Genomic DNA, 14,430 nt, shown 5'->3' on the forward strand with positions numbered 1-14,430 from the left:
TCTTAAAGAAGGGAAGTTGGAAGGGACTCAGTAACTCTTTCACAAGCCCCTCCTTCCCTCCCTCCCTTCCCCACCAAGGCCAAAGGAAGCTAAGCAGAGTGCAGCAATAAACTTGACATGTTTATTAATTAAACTATCACTTAAATAAAAAAAAGTGCATAGAAAATAAACATGTTTAAAAACTCCTTTTTTGTTTTTACAACTATGTACACTTTTTACTTTTACATTCAGTCTTTCGTAGAGCTTTCAGCATTATTATTTTTGAACTATTAAAGTACTTTCCTTCGTCCCTGTCTCAGGGAGTTAACACTGATGGACTTTAGACACATTTTCCTCCCCCACCCCCGCTTTTTCTCTAACCAGAAGCTTGGAAGAACACAAGGGAGAAAAAAAAAAAAAAAAAACAAAACAAAACAAAACAAAGCAAAACAATCCCCAAAAGATCCATTGTACATGATACAGTTGCTGGGAAATGTCTTATCTAGAAATGAAGCTTGTCATTGTTCAGCTCTTGAAACAATTATTCAACTACCTGTATTTGCTAAGGAGACTGGTAAAGTTCAAGAAAAGAAACACCACAAATCTATTTTCTTGGTTGAAAGACAGAACTAGTGTACCTCAGAACAAGATACCAGAAAGCACAGAACACAATTTTCCCCTAAATGCAGGTGGTAATCCCAACATTCGTAACCAAAAGTAGAGAAATGAGGAGTACAGGTACCAACTGGCAACATTCACAGGCAGGAAGAGCCCAGGTGACACCATCTCTGCATTGCACTCTGATCTTGGGGACGGGCGTCTGTCATCCTTTTGTGGTTGGGGTTCCTGAGTAGGAACCAGAGGCCCCAGGAGCCTGACATTTTCCTGCCTCAACTAGTAACTGCAACACAATCCTTATCTATAGTGTTAAAGAGGAGTAAAAGCCATGGACTGAACTAGGCTTTGTTACAATGGTGCATTCCTATATTAGTTCCTATATATATATATATATATTTATTTATATTTATTCAAAAACCAAAACAAACAAACAAACAAAAAGGTTGCAAGTTTTCAGAGTGTGAGACTTGACTGGTATTCATGATTTTTCATGATTCGGCACAAAACTATCTGCTCAATAACTTTGTATTGCTTTAAAATGAAGGAAAGAAAACGTAAAATTACACCCAGCCCTTTGCAATGACCCGCTTTTCCTTGAAAACAAAACAAAACGAAACAAACAAAAAAATCCAACTTGGTTTCTATGAAAAAGAATCCCAAATCCAAAAAAAGTTAACATTTGATGAGGCTCTGACCTTTAGTATTTTCAGGTATTTGATTGAGCATCAGTCCTTTAGAAAGATACATTCATTAAAATATTTTTTTTGTTTTTTATATGTGTGTTGTATTTTTTTAAGTTTTTACATTTTTTTTAACCTTTTTTTTTTTTTTTTTTTTTAAATCAAGGTTGCTGCATGGTGCTCATTGGATTGGCCGAGACTTGATAGAGGTGAGCCGGGTCCTGGCAAAGGAGTTTGGGTTGAAAACCTAAGAGGTACCAGGGCTTCCCCCTTAATTGTGATTGGTCTAAAAACGGGAAAGGGGTTGTGTTGGACATGGATAACAATGAAGGAGCCCAGGGACCAAGTTCCGGCCAAAGGGTCAGCGCCATGCAGCTATTCTGGTTACACAGTTGTCACTGGCCACCAGGAAATGCAGCCACAACAGGTTCTAGCAGCAAAGCCGTAAGTGAGCTGGCTCTGAGAACCTATGAGGTTTGCAGCTGCCACTCCTGGGGATGTGGATTGCCCCTTGAGGGACTCTCGGGAATGACCCACCATGCAAGTCCTCAACCTGCACTTGTGTGCGGAGGTTCTCTTGGTCACTTTCAAAATGAAGTCAGACATGTTTTGGAGACAGCTGTGCCTTTTGCTTTGTTGTCCTCTATCCCTCTTGTGGGGAGACTCTGGCTTATCCCCCAAGTTGCTGGCAGGTATGCTGAATTTTGGCAATGGACTCAAGGCTGAGCTGAAAGAGGGATTGCTTGCTTCTGTGGTTGACTGTGGGTGGGAAGCAAGGTAAACCATCTGCAGCTGGCAGGAGGAGGAAAGGTGGGTTCCTCCCCTGACCTCAGGGGTTGGGGTTGTAGAGAGGATGAGGAGGGGGCTCACAGTACAGCATGGCCTAGCAGGGCAGTAACTAGGTCTGTCAGCTGAGTTTCCCCCACCCTCTGACTGGCCTTTGGGTCTCTCTTAAGGTGAATGCATGACCCGTCAGTGCATTAATCGTTTCAGTAACAAATGCAGCTTCAATTTTTCTCATTAAAAAAAATAGGAATACAAGGATTTACAAAAAAACCTCACACAGTGCAATAAGAAAGGAACCCAGACACTAGTGGAACCCCTCGGGCCACTGCATCTTGTTCATGAGCAAAAGGAGGGTGGGAGGTGAGGTCTGGGTAGACTGCTTTCCCCAGGCCCCTGCTGGCACTTCTCCATGATGACAAGGAAGTCTCTGCCATCCTGGCCACAGTGCTGGGCTTCCCACATGACAGTGGAAACAGTGACAATGTTCCAGCAAAGCCACCAGACAAAGTTCTTAAGATCATGGAAGAAAAGGGAGCCCAGGATGGAAGGCACAGCAGAGCCATGAGTCCTGGGCAGAGAGTGCTGGGCTGCATCATATTGCTTTGCTGACTTCCATAGGAGAAAAGGATGCCCCACCCTCTACTTGGACTACACTACCCTGAAACCTTGTGGCAGGTGCAGAGATCTGCTTGATCGCGAGTGGTCAGACTGTGCTTCAGTTTCAACAGGCTGCCCCCAAAGAGGGCACGAGGTGGTCAGTGGGTTCTTTGTAGGAGGAACAAGGACTTGGTGGGCAGAGAGGAAGGAAAGGAGATGATTTATGAGGCAGACAGTGAGGGCAATTGTCAGGTTGCCAACTTGATGGCTGCTAACTCTGAAAGAGAAAAGGCGAGGGAAATGGAGTGCGCTGCTCCATCCAGAGGGAGAGGGGACAGTGCAGGAGACTGGTGTGCCAAGGTACTGTAGCCTCTAGGAGCTTCCTTGGCAATGGAGGGCAGTGCCTAATAGAGCGGGTGACCTTCCTTCTCCATTACCGCAAAGAGCAGGCCCAGAGAACATTTATGTCAACGGGCATGAATGAGCTAAACACGGAACAACAAAAGGTACACCTTCCAAGGGGAAGTTGGGCAGGAAAAAACCAGACTTTGTGTGGACAGCTGAATAGTTTCTCTAACTTCATCCTATGAAAATAAAAAATCATTAAAAACTGATCTTCTTTTAAATTAGGATAATACCACGGTTTAAAAAATAGCCTTGTCATAAGTGCTTCTCCCTATGAAGTGCTTCGCGTAGAAAAATATACAAAATATATTTACATTTATAAAACCTTAAATAGTAAACTGTAAACAGAACAGAGTAAAATCCAATGACTTAATTTAACAGGTTCAAGACATCATGTTGGGGGGTAGAAAGAAACATTTGCTGCTGTTTGTCCACATCCTACGAAGTAACCAGGGCAGTAGTGTCATTATATCTGCTCAGCCACAGACTACACACAGCTGGCAAGAGGTCCCTCAGCTCATGTGGTCTAGTCCCTAAGTCTGGGGCCTTGAAATCTGATTAGTGTTCTTTCAGCTGGACACTGACCATTTTAGAATTCATCTTCCTATGTCTTTTAAGAAAGGGAAAAGAAAGTAAGCATATCCCAGGAAGGGGCTGCAGCTTATCCTGGTTATAGTACTCTGGCTGTTGTATGACTCACATACTACTGAAATAATCTTTAGCTTGTTTAAAAAAAAAAAAATCTTGCTACATTGATCTCTTTAAAACTCCCAGTGGAACTTTATGAGCTCTCTGAATTCTGTCTGGTTTTGGCCAGTGGCTCCTGTCCACTTCCCTACCTGGAGTGCTTTCAGGCTCAGGAGGCTTTCTGTAGGCACTTCCTATACCCAATAGGGAGTGTTCCTGAGCAGGGAGACTAGCCCTGCCACCCAGAAAGAAGAATGGGAAAGCAGCAGATGAAGAATAGAGGAGGGGGAAAGGGAACAGAGAGAGGGATGGAGAGGGAGCCGCTCCTATCGTCAAGAAAGGTCACTGGCTGCGGTAAGGCTCACAGGGTAACACTCCCACTCACAGCCACAGGCTCAATGTTTGGTAATTAATTGGCACAACCCCAAGACAGCCTTTTGACACTAGAGGTGCTAGGAAACCTGTCTCCCAACCAAAGTGAACTCTTAAGTAGGGAAAACCACCAGACCTTCTGTTGTTGAACAGATGGTCACAGGCCAGGCCTGACTGGCAACCACAGATATCCTGCCAGCCCTGAATCTGGGGTCTTGTCTGACCCATTGCTTATAGGGCTTGGGAGAGGGCTGAGATGAGGATATGCTCAGATCCCATCTCCCTCTGCAAGTAATCCTCTACATGCTCCTTCCAGGTAAATCTCCCAGGAGCCCGTTTCCCACATTTTACAACAATCAAAGAGGCCCCAGGAGAAAGCCAACTGTGTTTTTTTTCTGAGACCCTTTTCTCCAAGACTATGATCCCATGATATGGATGTGGGACACTAGGGTACTCAGCCAGAGGACCCTCAACTGCCCACTCAATCCTGGAGCTCCTGGCTGCTGGGAAACCCTTCAGCATGGCTTTGGGTAACCCTGGGTCCCAGTCCTCCATCACAGGAAGATGAGCAGCCTTAGTTCAGGAACTTCCGGCATTTCTTGGCGCCACAGTTGCAAGGTAGCTTGTTGCTGGCATCCTCAATGGGGAACTTATAGTCATAGGTGAGCTCCTCCCCTCGGTAGATCTTCCGCATGGCGAAGATGACAATGTGCTTCTGCCCATCAATATTGATGACCCGGGAGTAGCAGTTAGGCTCACACGAGTGATTGATGAATCGTGCAGCATTTCCATGCATGGTGGCATCCACTACCTCCGAGTCATCAATTCGGAACATGTAGCAACCGATGCCCTACACATGTAGGAAAATGGACCATTTATTTACTTACTGATTTATTGAATCAAACCCGAAGTCTTACACATGCTAAGTAGGAAAGCACACTACTACTAAGCCACATTCCCAGCCCTGAACTTACTCTTTCTTTCAAGTGCTATGGGGCGTGGGTGGAGGTCAGAGGACAACTTTCAGGAGTCAGGTCTCCCCCTCTACCACATGGGTTCTGAGAATAGAATTCAGGGCATCAAGCCTGAGCCATCTTGATTTTGAGATAGGATTTCTCTTCTCTGTGTAGGTAGGCTGGCCTTGAACCCAAGGCCTGAGGATTCCCACTCTAGCCCCTCTAGCTCAAGTGCAGGGATGGCATCATCATCCTGGCTGAACCTGTTACCACTCAGGTTTAAGAACACTTCCTATGCTGCCCCTCATGTCACCAGAGGAGACAGTTTCTGCTAAAATTTCCACATTTCTCCTCTAGTTCCTTTTTTTAAAACATGCTTTGAAGAGGAATTTCTAGGTTATAGGCACTAGATCAGGAAAAGACTGTTCATGTCATGGTAAAAACCTAAAACTCTGCAGCCATGTGCTTTAAATCCTGGGATCCGCAGACCAATCACCAAAGACCACCTTTATTTACTAACCCTTAGGGGAGTCAGAACACATATGGGGTTCATCACTAGGTATGGAGAGTTTAATATTTTTTAAAGATTTTGTGGACTCAACACCCCTCCCCCCAAAACAATAACCAAATCAACAACCTGCCTCTAAAGTGAAATCATGTTATTATTTCTTTTGGGATCCATGGATCATGCTAAGAGTGGGTGGCCTCTTTCTACAGCAACAGAGAACCTAGGGAGTGAGTTGGGTACTAACCTTGCTGTCGTAGTATTTCTCACGCTTGTCAGTTTGGATGGAGCGGATGACATTGCCGGCATACTCAATCACCATCTCACCTGCATCGATGTTTCTCTTACAGAAAAGACCCCGGCCGTGGATGGGAGACCTAGGTCATGGACACAGAAAAGGCCAGACACAAATTTCCTCTTTCAAAAATTTTAATTTATTTATTTTATGTGTATGGATATTTTGATTACATGTATATGTACGTGTATCACATACATGCCGGCTGCCTGTGGAGGTCAATAGAAAACAATAGATTTCCTGTAACTATAGTTACCGATGATTGTGAACCACTGTGTGGGTGCTGGGAACCAAACCTAGGTCCTCTACAAAAGTAGCTACTGCTCTTAATAGCTGAGCCATCTCTCCAGACACCAAGATGCAAATTTTCAAATTAATTAATTGTGTGAAAAGGTGAAAAAAGTCTGCTATTTCCCAGTAAAGACAGACACCTGGGTAGGGAGGTCTGGTTCCACCTCATTTGTGCTTATCAAACATTGATGATTTCTCCATGATATAGTCCACTAGAAGAAGCAGAAGTCTAAAGTTAAGTTCCTGTTCAACATCAAGAGCTGCAGTGCCATGACATGTCACATTCAATAAATCTATTAAAAAACTCAATGGCTGGGGGAGAGGAGCTGGTATTTGGCAAACTATTAGTTTTCTGAAATTCTAAAATCACAGCCCTACCTGTAGACACCAACCGCCTCCTTAGAAGTCTTTTTTAAGTGCCGGAAACGCATAGGCATTGGAAGATCCATGCTTGTGGCCCTCCTAAGAGACAAGAATGCTGTTAGGAATTCAGTATTCTGAGGCTCCTACAGAGTGAACTCACTTGCTTGGCATCAGCTAACAGTGCTTCAGGCTCTTTGTCTCTGCCTCCCCAAAGCCACCACATATGAGGTAATTTCAGGTTTTCCTGAGACAAGGCCTTTGGGGCTAACCTCAAACTTGAGGCAACGCTCCTGCTTTAGCCTCCTGAGTGCTGGAACCACAGGCATGTGCCCATGGTTACTGGCTTCATTTTAATATACACAGCTCTTTGCCATAATAGTGACTAGTATCACATGAATAGTTATTGGGATTATTATTGTTAAAAAGTATGCATCCTACAATTACTCAAATCTAATATTCATATTGTTCTTTTTTAAAATTTTATATGCATTGGCATTGGTGTTTGGCCTGTGTGTCTGTGTGAGGAAGTCAGAACTACTGGAACTTGAATTACAGACAGTTGTGAGTTGCCATGTGGGTACTGGGAATTGAACCTGGGTCCTCTGCAATAGCAACCAGTCCTCCCAAACACTGAGCCATCTCTCCAGGCCCTTCATATTCTTTTTGTTACCAGCCAGGTAAGGCTAATTCAGTGTAAACTGTCTCAGTCTTCCACATGCCACACATGAAACTACCATCCTATCAGACAGTGCCCTGAGCACTGGGGTGAATACAAAAATTTTTTTCTTTTATATTTTGTATTTGTTTTGTTTTTTGAGATAGGTAGGGTCTTATGTAGCTCAGCTGGCTTTCAACTTAAGCTCAAAATATAGCGGGGGATGATCTTAAACATGAAATGCTTTTGCTTCTAAACCCTGAGTGGTGGTATTACAGATGTGCAGCACCATGCCCGGCTGACGAAGAGTTCTAATGATTGTTAACAGATTTCTAAATATTAACAACTGTTTCACTCTACAGACCACAAGAAGAAGCAGTAGTCTAATGTATATTACGTTAAAATCCTGTTCAACCAAGAGCTGCAGGAGTCTAGGTGTCAGGTAACTGGCCACATGCCTTACCGAGCAGACTTCAGCTGTACCTCTTCCTCTTCCTCGTCGTTAGGGTTGTATTCAGGAGGTTGTCGATGTTTAGAAGCCAGGAAGTTAAACATGTCAAATGCCGACTTCCTGGAGCCAAAAGATTTTGGTTTGCTTTTAGAGAAAAGTTCTAACAAAGGAGTAAAAATGGTGCCACTAGTACTGAAGATCTTAAAAGGTGAGCAGGACAAGAACTGTCATTAGATAGCAAAGCCAAGACTTCAAATGCTCATAAAACAAAATGGCACTTGCCTCAGGTGGACCTCAGCCCTGGCTGAACCGTGAGGGTTCAAGGGGGGTTCATTGGCCTCTTCTGGTTTGTGGAAACGGAATTTGTAATTCCGACAGTGCTTGGCACCAGACAGCTGCTCAATCAGGAACACAACTGCATCATGGAGAATCCCGAGCATCCTCAAACCGTTTACACCTATAGAATGAAAGGCACCTGGGTGGTGAGTGGTGTAGCCAACAGAAAGCTGCATAATATTAACAAATGGTTGCATAATAGCCAGAGGCTACCCAAGGACAGGTGATATTAATGATTACTTAGAAATTAGCATTAGAACGTTACTGAAATAATACCTGATAAATCTAGAATGTTTACCACAGATTGCTTTTCTATGTGCCATATGCCAGTTCACTTCATGCTCATAATGACCACCCAATGTAGGAATCACCAGCATTTTTTTTTTTTTTTTGGGGTAAATGAAGGGACCAGTATCTGCTTAAGACCCCCCAAGACCAAGTTCTCAGCACAAAGATTTATTGCCGCAGAGGGACAAAGGGCAGAGAATAAGACAAGAGACAGAGGATGAGGTAGAAGGAGTAAAGGAACAAGGGACAGGGTATATGTTGGGGGGGGTGGTGGTGGCAAGCAACAATGGATTGCATCTGCAGAGACAGGTATGGCCCTCAGGCAAATGGCAGTTTGTACGCGTAAAAGGGGAAACCTGTGTTAGGATGAGGTGTTTAATTTTAATTGGGCATTCAAAAGCCCAAAAATGGGGCTTTTGATTGCTGAACTTCAATACTGTGATAGCTGGACCTTGGAGGCTGGCCTTAGGAGGAGGAAGTGGCCAAATAAGGGACTAGACTTTGGAGCTAGCTTTAGGAGATAATTTAATGGTTTTTAGTAAGGCAGAGGGAATGGGGGAGCAGGGCAAAGCCTCCCAGAGCCATGTTTGCCATGCTTGGGCCAGCTAGAGTCTCGTCAGTAAGTTTGAACAAGAGGTTTGTAAATACTAGGTGAGTACTCATGCCACTGAGTGACACCCCAGTCCATTAAAAGCTTTATTTTAAAGAGAGCAAACTAACTTAGTGTCAGAGAATTTAACAGTCCCCAGGCCACATAGTTGGTGTGCTGGGATTTGAGCTTTGTACCCTGTAACTCCAAATCCCATCTCCTATTTGTTTTTGGTTTCTGTGAGCTCACATGCACCAAATTCAAAAGGAATGTTAATATTTTAGACACATAGCAAGCTCCCCCACTCCCCCTACAGTGAATGTGAGAGATATACTCTTCATAGCTGTTTGGTTTTCCTCAGTCTAATGATGGTAGAAGTTTTCAAATTTTCTCTTTATTTTATGAAAACATTTCTATAAATCTGCTGGCATGGATGGCTGAAAATATTTTTTGTTTTGTTTTGAAGACAGGGTTTCTTTGTGTAACAGCTCTGGCTGTCCTTGAACTCATAGATATTTTCCTGCCTCTGCCTTGCAAGTGCTGGGATTAAGGGCATGTGCCATCACCACTTGGCTAAGTATTTTTAAAGAAAATAAACAAGTTACTGTAATCAATGTCATGTTTCTTTCTGGCAGTAGCAAACAGCTTATGTTCTACACATTTTTATTATGTGATATTTCAACTAAAATATTACTTTTTAGGGTCTGGGAATATGGCTGTGTAGAGTACTTGCCTGGAATGTATGATGTTCTAGGTTCAATTCCCAGTACTATAACAAACTCTGGTATTATTATTAGACATAGAATACACGTGTTAATTGTGAGTAAGAGCCCCATTACAGTAGTGTGCTTGTACTAGATCATATGCAATTCCAACAAACACAAAGTTAGTTTTTGTGGAGCACTGAGTAATGAAACCCTGCTAGGGGCAGAACTGAAGCCTCATGGGAGCTGGGTGTAGTCACTGAGCAACATACCCCAGTGCAGAAAGCAACCTTGAAATGCACTCAGAGAAAGACAGTAATAGATTAGGATTTCACTTCTATAAAATATCCAGTATGCAAAACCCACAGAAAGAAAGCAAATCCCTAGGTGCCAGGCTTAGGACTGGGGATTTTTTCACTTAAAATTTAAAAATAATTTTAGATTCAACTCTGTGGCTTACACTAATTAGTTGACAGAATATTTGGAGTCTGTAGAAAAATAACAGTTCTTACCTGCAAATGAGAGCTGCTTCAGACGAGCATTTGATCGAGCTTCCTGGACTTTATCTGTCAGTGACTTCCAGGCATCTGAAAGGAAATATAAGAAAACTATAGGCAGGAAATAATTTGTAGCGACATGTCTTACTGCCAAACAGTGTGTTTGGCCAATGGTGTGGAGAATCACACTGCTTACATTGTTTCTTCCCTTTATCGCAAGCCAGAGGATACTCAAACCTTCTAAATTCCCAGAGTACCCACATCACTGATGCATCACTATACCTGACCTTAAAATTAATTTAAAAAAAGTAAACAGGGCTGTCTGTGGTGACATCTGGGTGTGGTGGTGCCTTTAACTTGACCTTTCTTGAGTAGGTGGATCTCTAGGAGTCTGAGGTCAGTCTAGTCTACAAAGTGAGATCCAAGCCACTGTCTCAACAACAAAAGTTAACATATATTAGAACGGATTTATTATGATCCCATTTTCTTTTCTTTGTAAGAGACAGTTTCATACTGTAGGCTAGTCTGGAATTCACCGGGTCACCCACACTAGCCTTGAAGTCTAGTAATCTTCTTGGTTCTGCTTCCAGAGTGCGGGCAATATGCTTATTAATAATTTGTGCCTCACCGGGCTGGCTCACACCTTTAATCCCAACACTGGAGAGGCAGAGGCAGGAGGATCTCTTTGAGTTTGAGGCCAGCCTGGTCTACATAGCGAGTTCCAGGACAGGCTCCAAAGCTACAGAGAGAAACCCTGTCTCAAAAACAAAACAAAACAAAACAAAAACCTGTGCTTCCCAGTGTTTCTAACTCAATGCCCCCTCCCACATGTTAGGGATCAAACCTAAGGCTCTGCACATGCTAGATAAACATTTAATACACTGATCTTTACCCCAGCCATTTCTTATTTATTTTATTTTGAAAAATGCCCCGCTAAGTTGCACCAGACCAGGTTTCAGCCTGTCGTGTAACGAGCTGCTACACTGAGCTTCTTGAATTTCTGCTTTTATTCCACTTGAAAATTTCAAATCTCATGGTTCTTCACTATGGGCTCTCTCAAGCCTCTGCCCAATTCACCTTCCAATTCTCCTTCCACTGTTCAAAGTCATTTTCTCATCTAAAACTTCTCAAAACCAAAGTTTTTTTCTAACTTGGTTACATTCTCTTTGTGGAAAGCTCCCGGCATTCCTCTTCAGAGATCTGTTGCTCTAATCATTCTCCTGGGTTTTAGGTAGCCCTAACTCACCCCAGGGATCTTTCACTCCCTTCAACACACTTAGAGTACTTACAGCCTAATGGGCTATCACTAGTTCTAACAAGCTAAGAATGAACAAGAAAGTAAAACTCCAGCCTTTACTGAAGAGCTCACAGCTGAATGAGTGAGACTGGACCCACGCAGAAAAAGCAGAGCTGGCAGTAACCAGGGGAGAGAGCAGGAACATGTGGGAACAGGTGTGGGAGCACACCAGGGGGAGGAGGGCACCCAGGGGTAAGCTGGAGACAGCGGCTCTGCTGGGTGTGTGCATGACACCTAACCTGCAGCACTTAATGCTTCTCAAGGATGATACCTACTTCTTCAACAAGGTAAGTGTCTCTTGCACAGAGAAGCAACTACAACAGCAGCCCTGACGGAAGGAGGACTTAACTGAAGCCACTCACCTTCAATACTTTCCGCACAGATCTGAAAGCCATCATCGCTTGAAATTTCAAAAACAAGGCCTTTCTTGGGCTTTTTCTCAGTAATGCTTTCCTTCCTCTTTTGTTCCTGCTGGAGCCAAAGCATCAGGGGAGAGCTGAAGCTGCTTTCTTCTTCTTCCACTGCTTTGGGTTCTAAGGAAGGGACAACAAGGGCCAAAGTATTTGCTTAAGCCAATGGACACTGACTGCTGTGTGTAGAATGAGCTATACTGGTGGTTCTCAATCTGTGGGCCATGGCCCCTTTAGGGGTCATTAAACAACCCACTCCTAAGACCATCAGAAAACACAGATATTTACATTATGACTCATAACAGCAACAAAATTACAGTTACGAAGTAGCAATGAAAATAATTTTATGGTTGGGAGTCACCACAACATGAGGAACTGTATTAAAGAGTCTCAGCATAAGGAAGGCTGAGAATCACTGCTCTACAGGAATCACCTCCATTTCTGAGGACATGCTATACCTTGTGCTATCCCTACTCACTAGTAAGAGCACCGAGGCTCAAGGAACTCGCCCTGGGACACAGCTACCAAGTACTAAAATGGGGGGGGGGGTGAGTGTATGTGTGTACATGTGTATTTAGTAGGTGTTTTTTGTAGCAGAGCTAGTATGACAATGTGATCATTTTCCTTTTTATACACAACTGCTCTGACTAAGTCAAACCAAAATTCCCTTTACTGAACATGAATCACTTACTGGTTATGTCTCAGATACTCTTCTAGTAATTTCACTTAGATTACCTCATTTGATCCACACAACAACCTCTGATAGGTGTTATTATTGACACCCCCACCCCCATAAGGTTTTACTATGTAACTCTGCCTGGCCTGGAACTTGCTATGGAGACCATGATGGCCTCTAACTCAGAGAGATCAGCTTGCCTTTGCTTCTCAAGAGCTACAATTAGAGGAGTGTTATACCAAGCCCAGCTTGACTCCTTTTTAAAGGTGAAAAAACTGAGTTGGATGTGGTGGTACATGCCTGTGACCCTACTTTGTAAGGATGAGAAAGGATGATCAATACTAGCCTGAGCTACCTAGAAAGTTCTACACCAGTCAGGACAACACAATGAGACTTCATTCAATGCAATGAACGAAAGAATACATGAATAAACATAAGGAAACTGAGTCAGGCCACATAAAAGCCAAGTTCATACAGCTAAAGTAAACATGGAGTTTGAACTTGCCTGGTTCAGGAGACTGAACTCAGTCACCATGCCTGCCTATCATCAAGACTCAGGCTTGAAGAACTGGCCAATCATCAGGACATGGTAACAGCTCAAATCAAGCCTAAGCCTTTCTCTTTTGGGAAGTCACTTTTTATTATCATTTATTTACTTAATCTGTTTTTCTAAGACAAGAGGCATGCAGCCCAGGTTGTCTAGCGCCAAGTGCAGGTCCCATGTGTGTACTACGCTAACTGTACAGTGACCAACTGCACAAGGCCAGGTAAAAAGTGCTGGGAGACACACGTAGTCTCAGAATCAAATCCTGACTACCTAAGAGAGATGGCTCCAGTTTCTGGAAGGGAATTTACCCTAAGTTGCCATCCAGATGTAAGAAACAATTCAAGAGACAACTATAGGTTATCACTGGCTACCAAGAATGTCACTGTCCTTAAAACCAGTTTAGCAAAGCGATAACAGACCATGACTGAAGAAAGCTGGGAGAAAGGACTGAGTTATTCTCTAGGACTTTACATCATCACTTAATTACTTGGGACTTCAGTTGGTTTCTCCCCCATCTAGAATATCAGGAGAAAATGGAGGTGATTCTTTTGTCTTTAAGGATGGGACTTGTGATGTAGCACAGGCTGCCCTCAAGCCTACTATGCAGCTCAGCCTGGCCTCGAACACAAAATTCTGTCTCAGCTTTCCAAGAGCCGGGATTACAAGCATGTGCCACCATGCACAGCTAACATACATGATTTTTAAACAGACTTCTAGCTTCTAGCTTTAGACTTCTCTATTATAACCTATTAACCAACCACATACCTGCATTTTCTTGCTCACTTGATGGATTTGTTGCCTGAATCTCTGGAAGAGCAGCCGCTGGTCTGAATGAAAATAAAACCAGACATGAGAGGCAAGGCCAACTTGTTTTCACAGACAAAACAAATGTTCACAACCTGCCACCTATTCTGACAGTTATTTAAAACCACCACTAAGAAAACCAAGTACTTTAAAATGTTTATTTATTAGTGTGTGGATGTGGGAGAGCATGTAAGCCTGGGTGTTGAAAGCTCCTTCCACTGAGTGGGATCCAGGGATTGAACTTAGGTCATCAAGCTTGTACAATTTTTATTTGTGTATGGTGTATGTGCCTTGACTGCATGGGAGCCCACAGAAGCTGGAGAGGCAGTGGACCCAAACAAGGATGCTGTTACAACAGGAAGCACTCTTAACTGTTTCGCCATCTTTCTAGCCCTAAAATCACACTTAATTTCTTCCCCGAATGTTGCCAGTAGGCATCTGATTTTGAGATAGTGGATTATATCTCTGAAACTGTCTCACAATTTTGTAGCAGGAGAAATGCAAAGACAATTGTTAGGACTGTGCTGTATAATTTAATAAAGTCGGCTGGCTTAACTAAAAACATGGGTAAGCTTCATGAGCTAGTAAGCCATCTACTTTCAGTTTTTCAAATTTGCCTAAGTGTGTGCTAATATGCATGAT

The 14,430-nt window shown here is 43.2% G+C and overlaps 1 protein-coding gene across 3 annotated transcripts in view; it reads right to left on the bottom strand.

Moving 5' to 3' along the window:
- Positions 1-107: 107 nt before the first annotated feature.
- Kmt2a (lysine methyltransferase 2A) overlaps positions 108-14,430 on the bottom strand; it is an 84,412-nt gene continuing 70,089 nt past the window's right edge. For all 3 annotated transcript variants that reach the window (XM_051197258.1, XM_051197257.1, XM_051197259.1), the window contains exons 29-36: positions 13,750-13,811; positions 11,714-11,884; positions 10,070-10,144; positions 7,923-8,097; positions 7,653-7,760; positions 6,550-6,633; positions 5,833-5,962; positions 108-4,974 (exon numbers count right to left, since the gene is read on the bottom strand). In XM_051197258.1, coding sequence (XP_051053215.1) covers positions 4,699-4,974; positions 5,833-5,962; positions 6,550-6,633; positions 7,653-7,760; positions 7,923-8,097; positions 10,070-10,144; positions 11,714-11,884; positions 13,750-13,811 — 1,081 coding nt within the window. In that variant the 3' untranslated portion in view covers positions 108-4,698. The remainder of the gene's footprint in view (positions 4,975-5,832; positions 5,963-6,549; positions 6,634-7,652; positions 7,761-7,922; positions 8,098-10,069; positions 10,145-11,713; positions 11,885-13,749; positions 13,812-14,430) is intronic.

This window comes from Phodopus roborovskii, unplaced genomic scaffold, assembly GCF_943737965.1.
Source record: "Phodopus roborovskii unplaced genomic scaffold, PHOROB, whole genome shotgun sequence".
Classification (NCBI taxonomy): domain Eukaryota; kingdom Metazoa; phylum Chordata; class Mammalia; order Rodentia; family Cricetidae; genus Phodopus; species Phodopus roborovskii.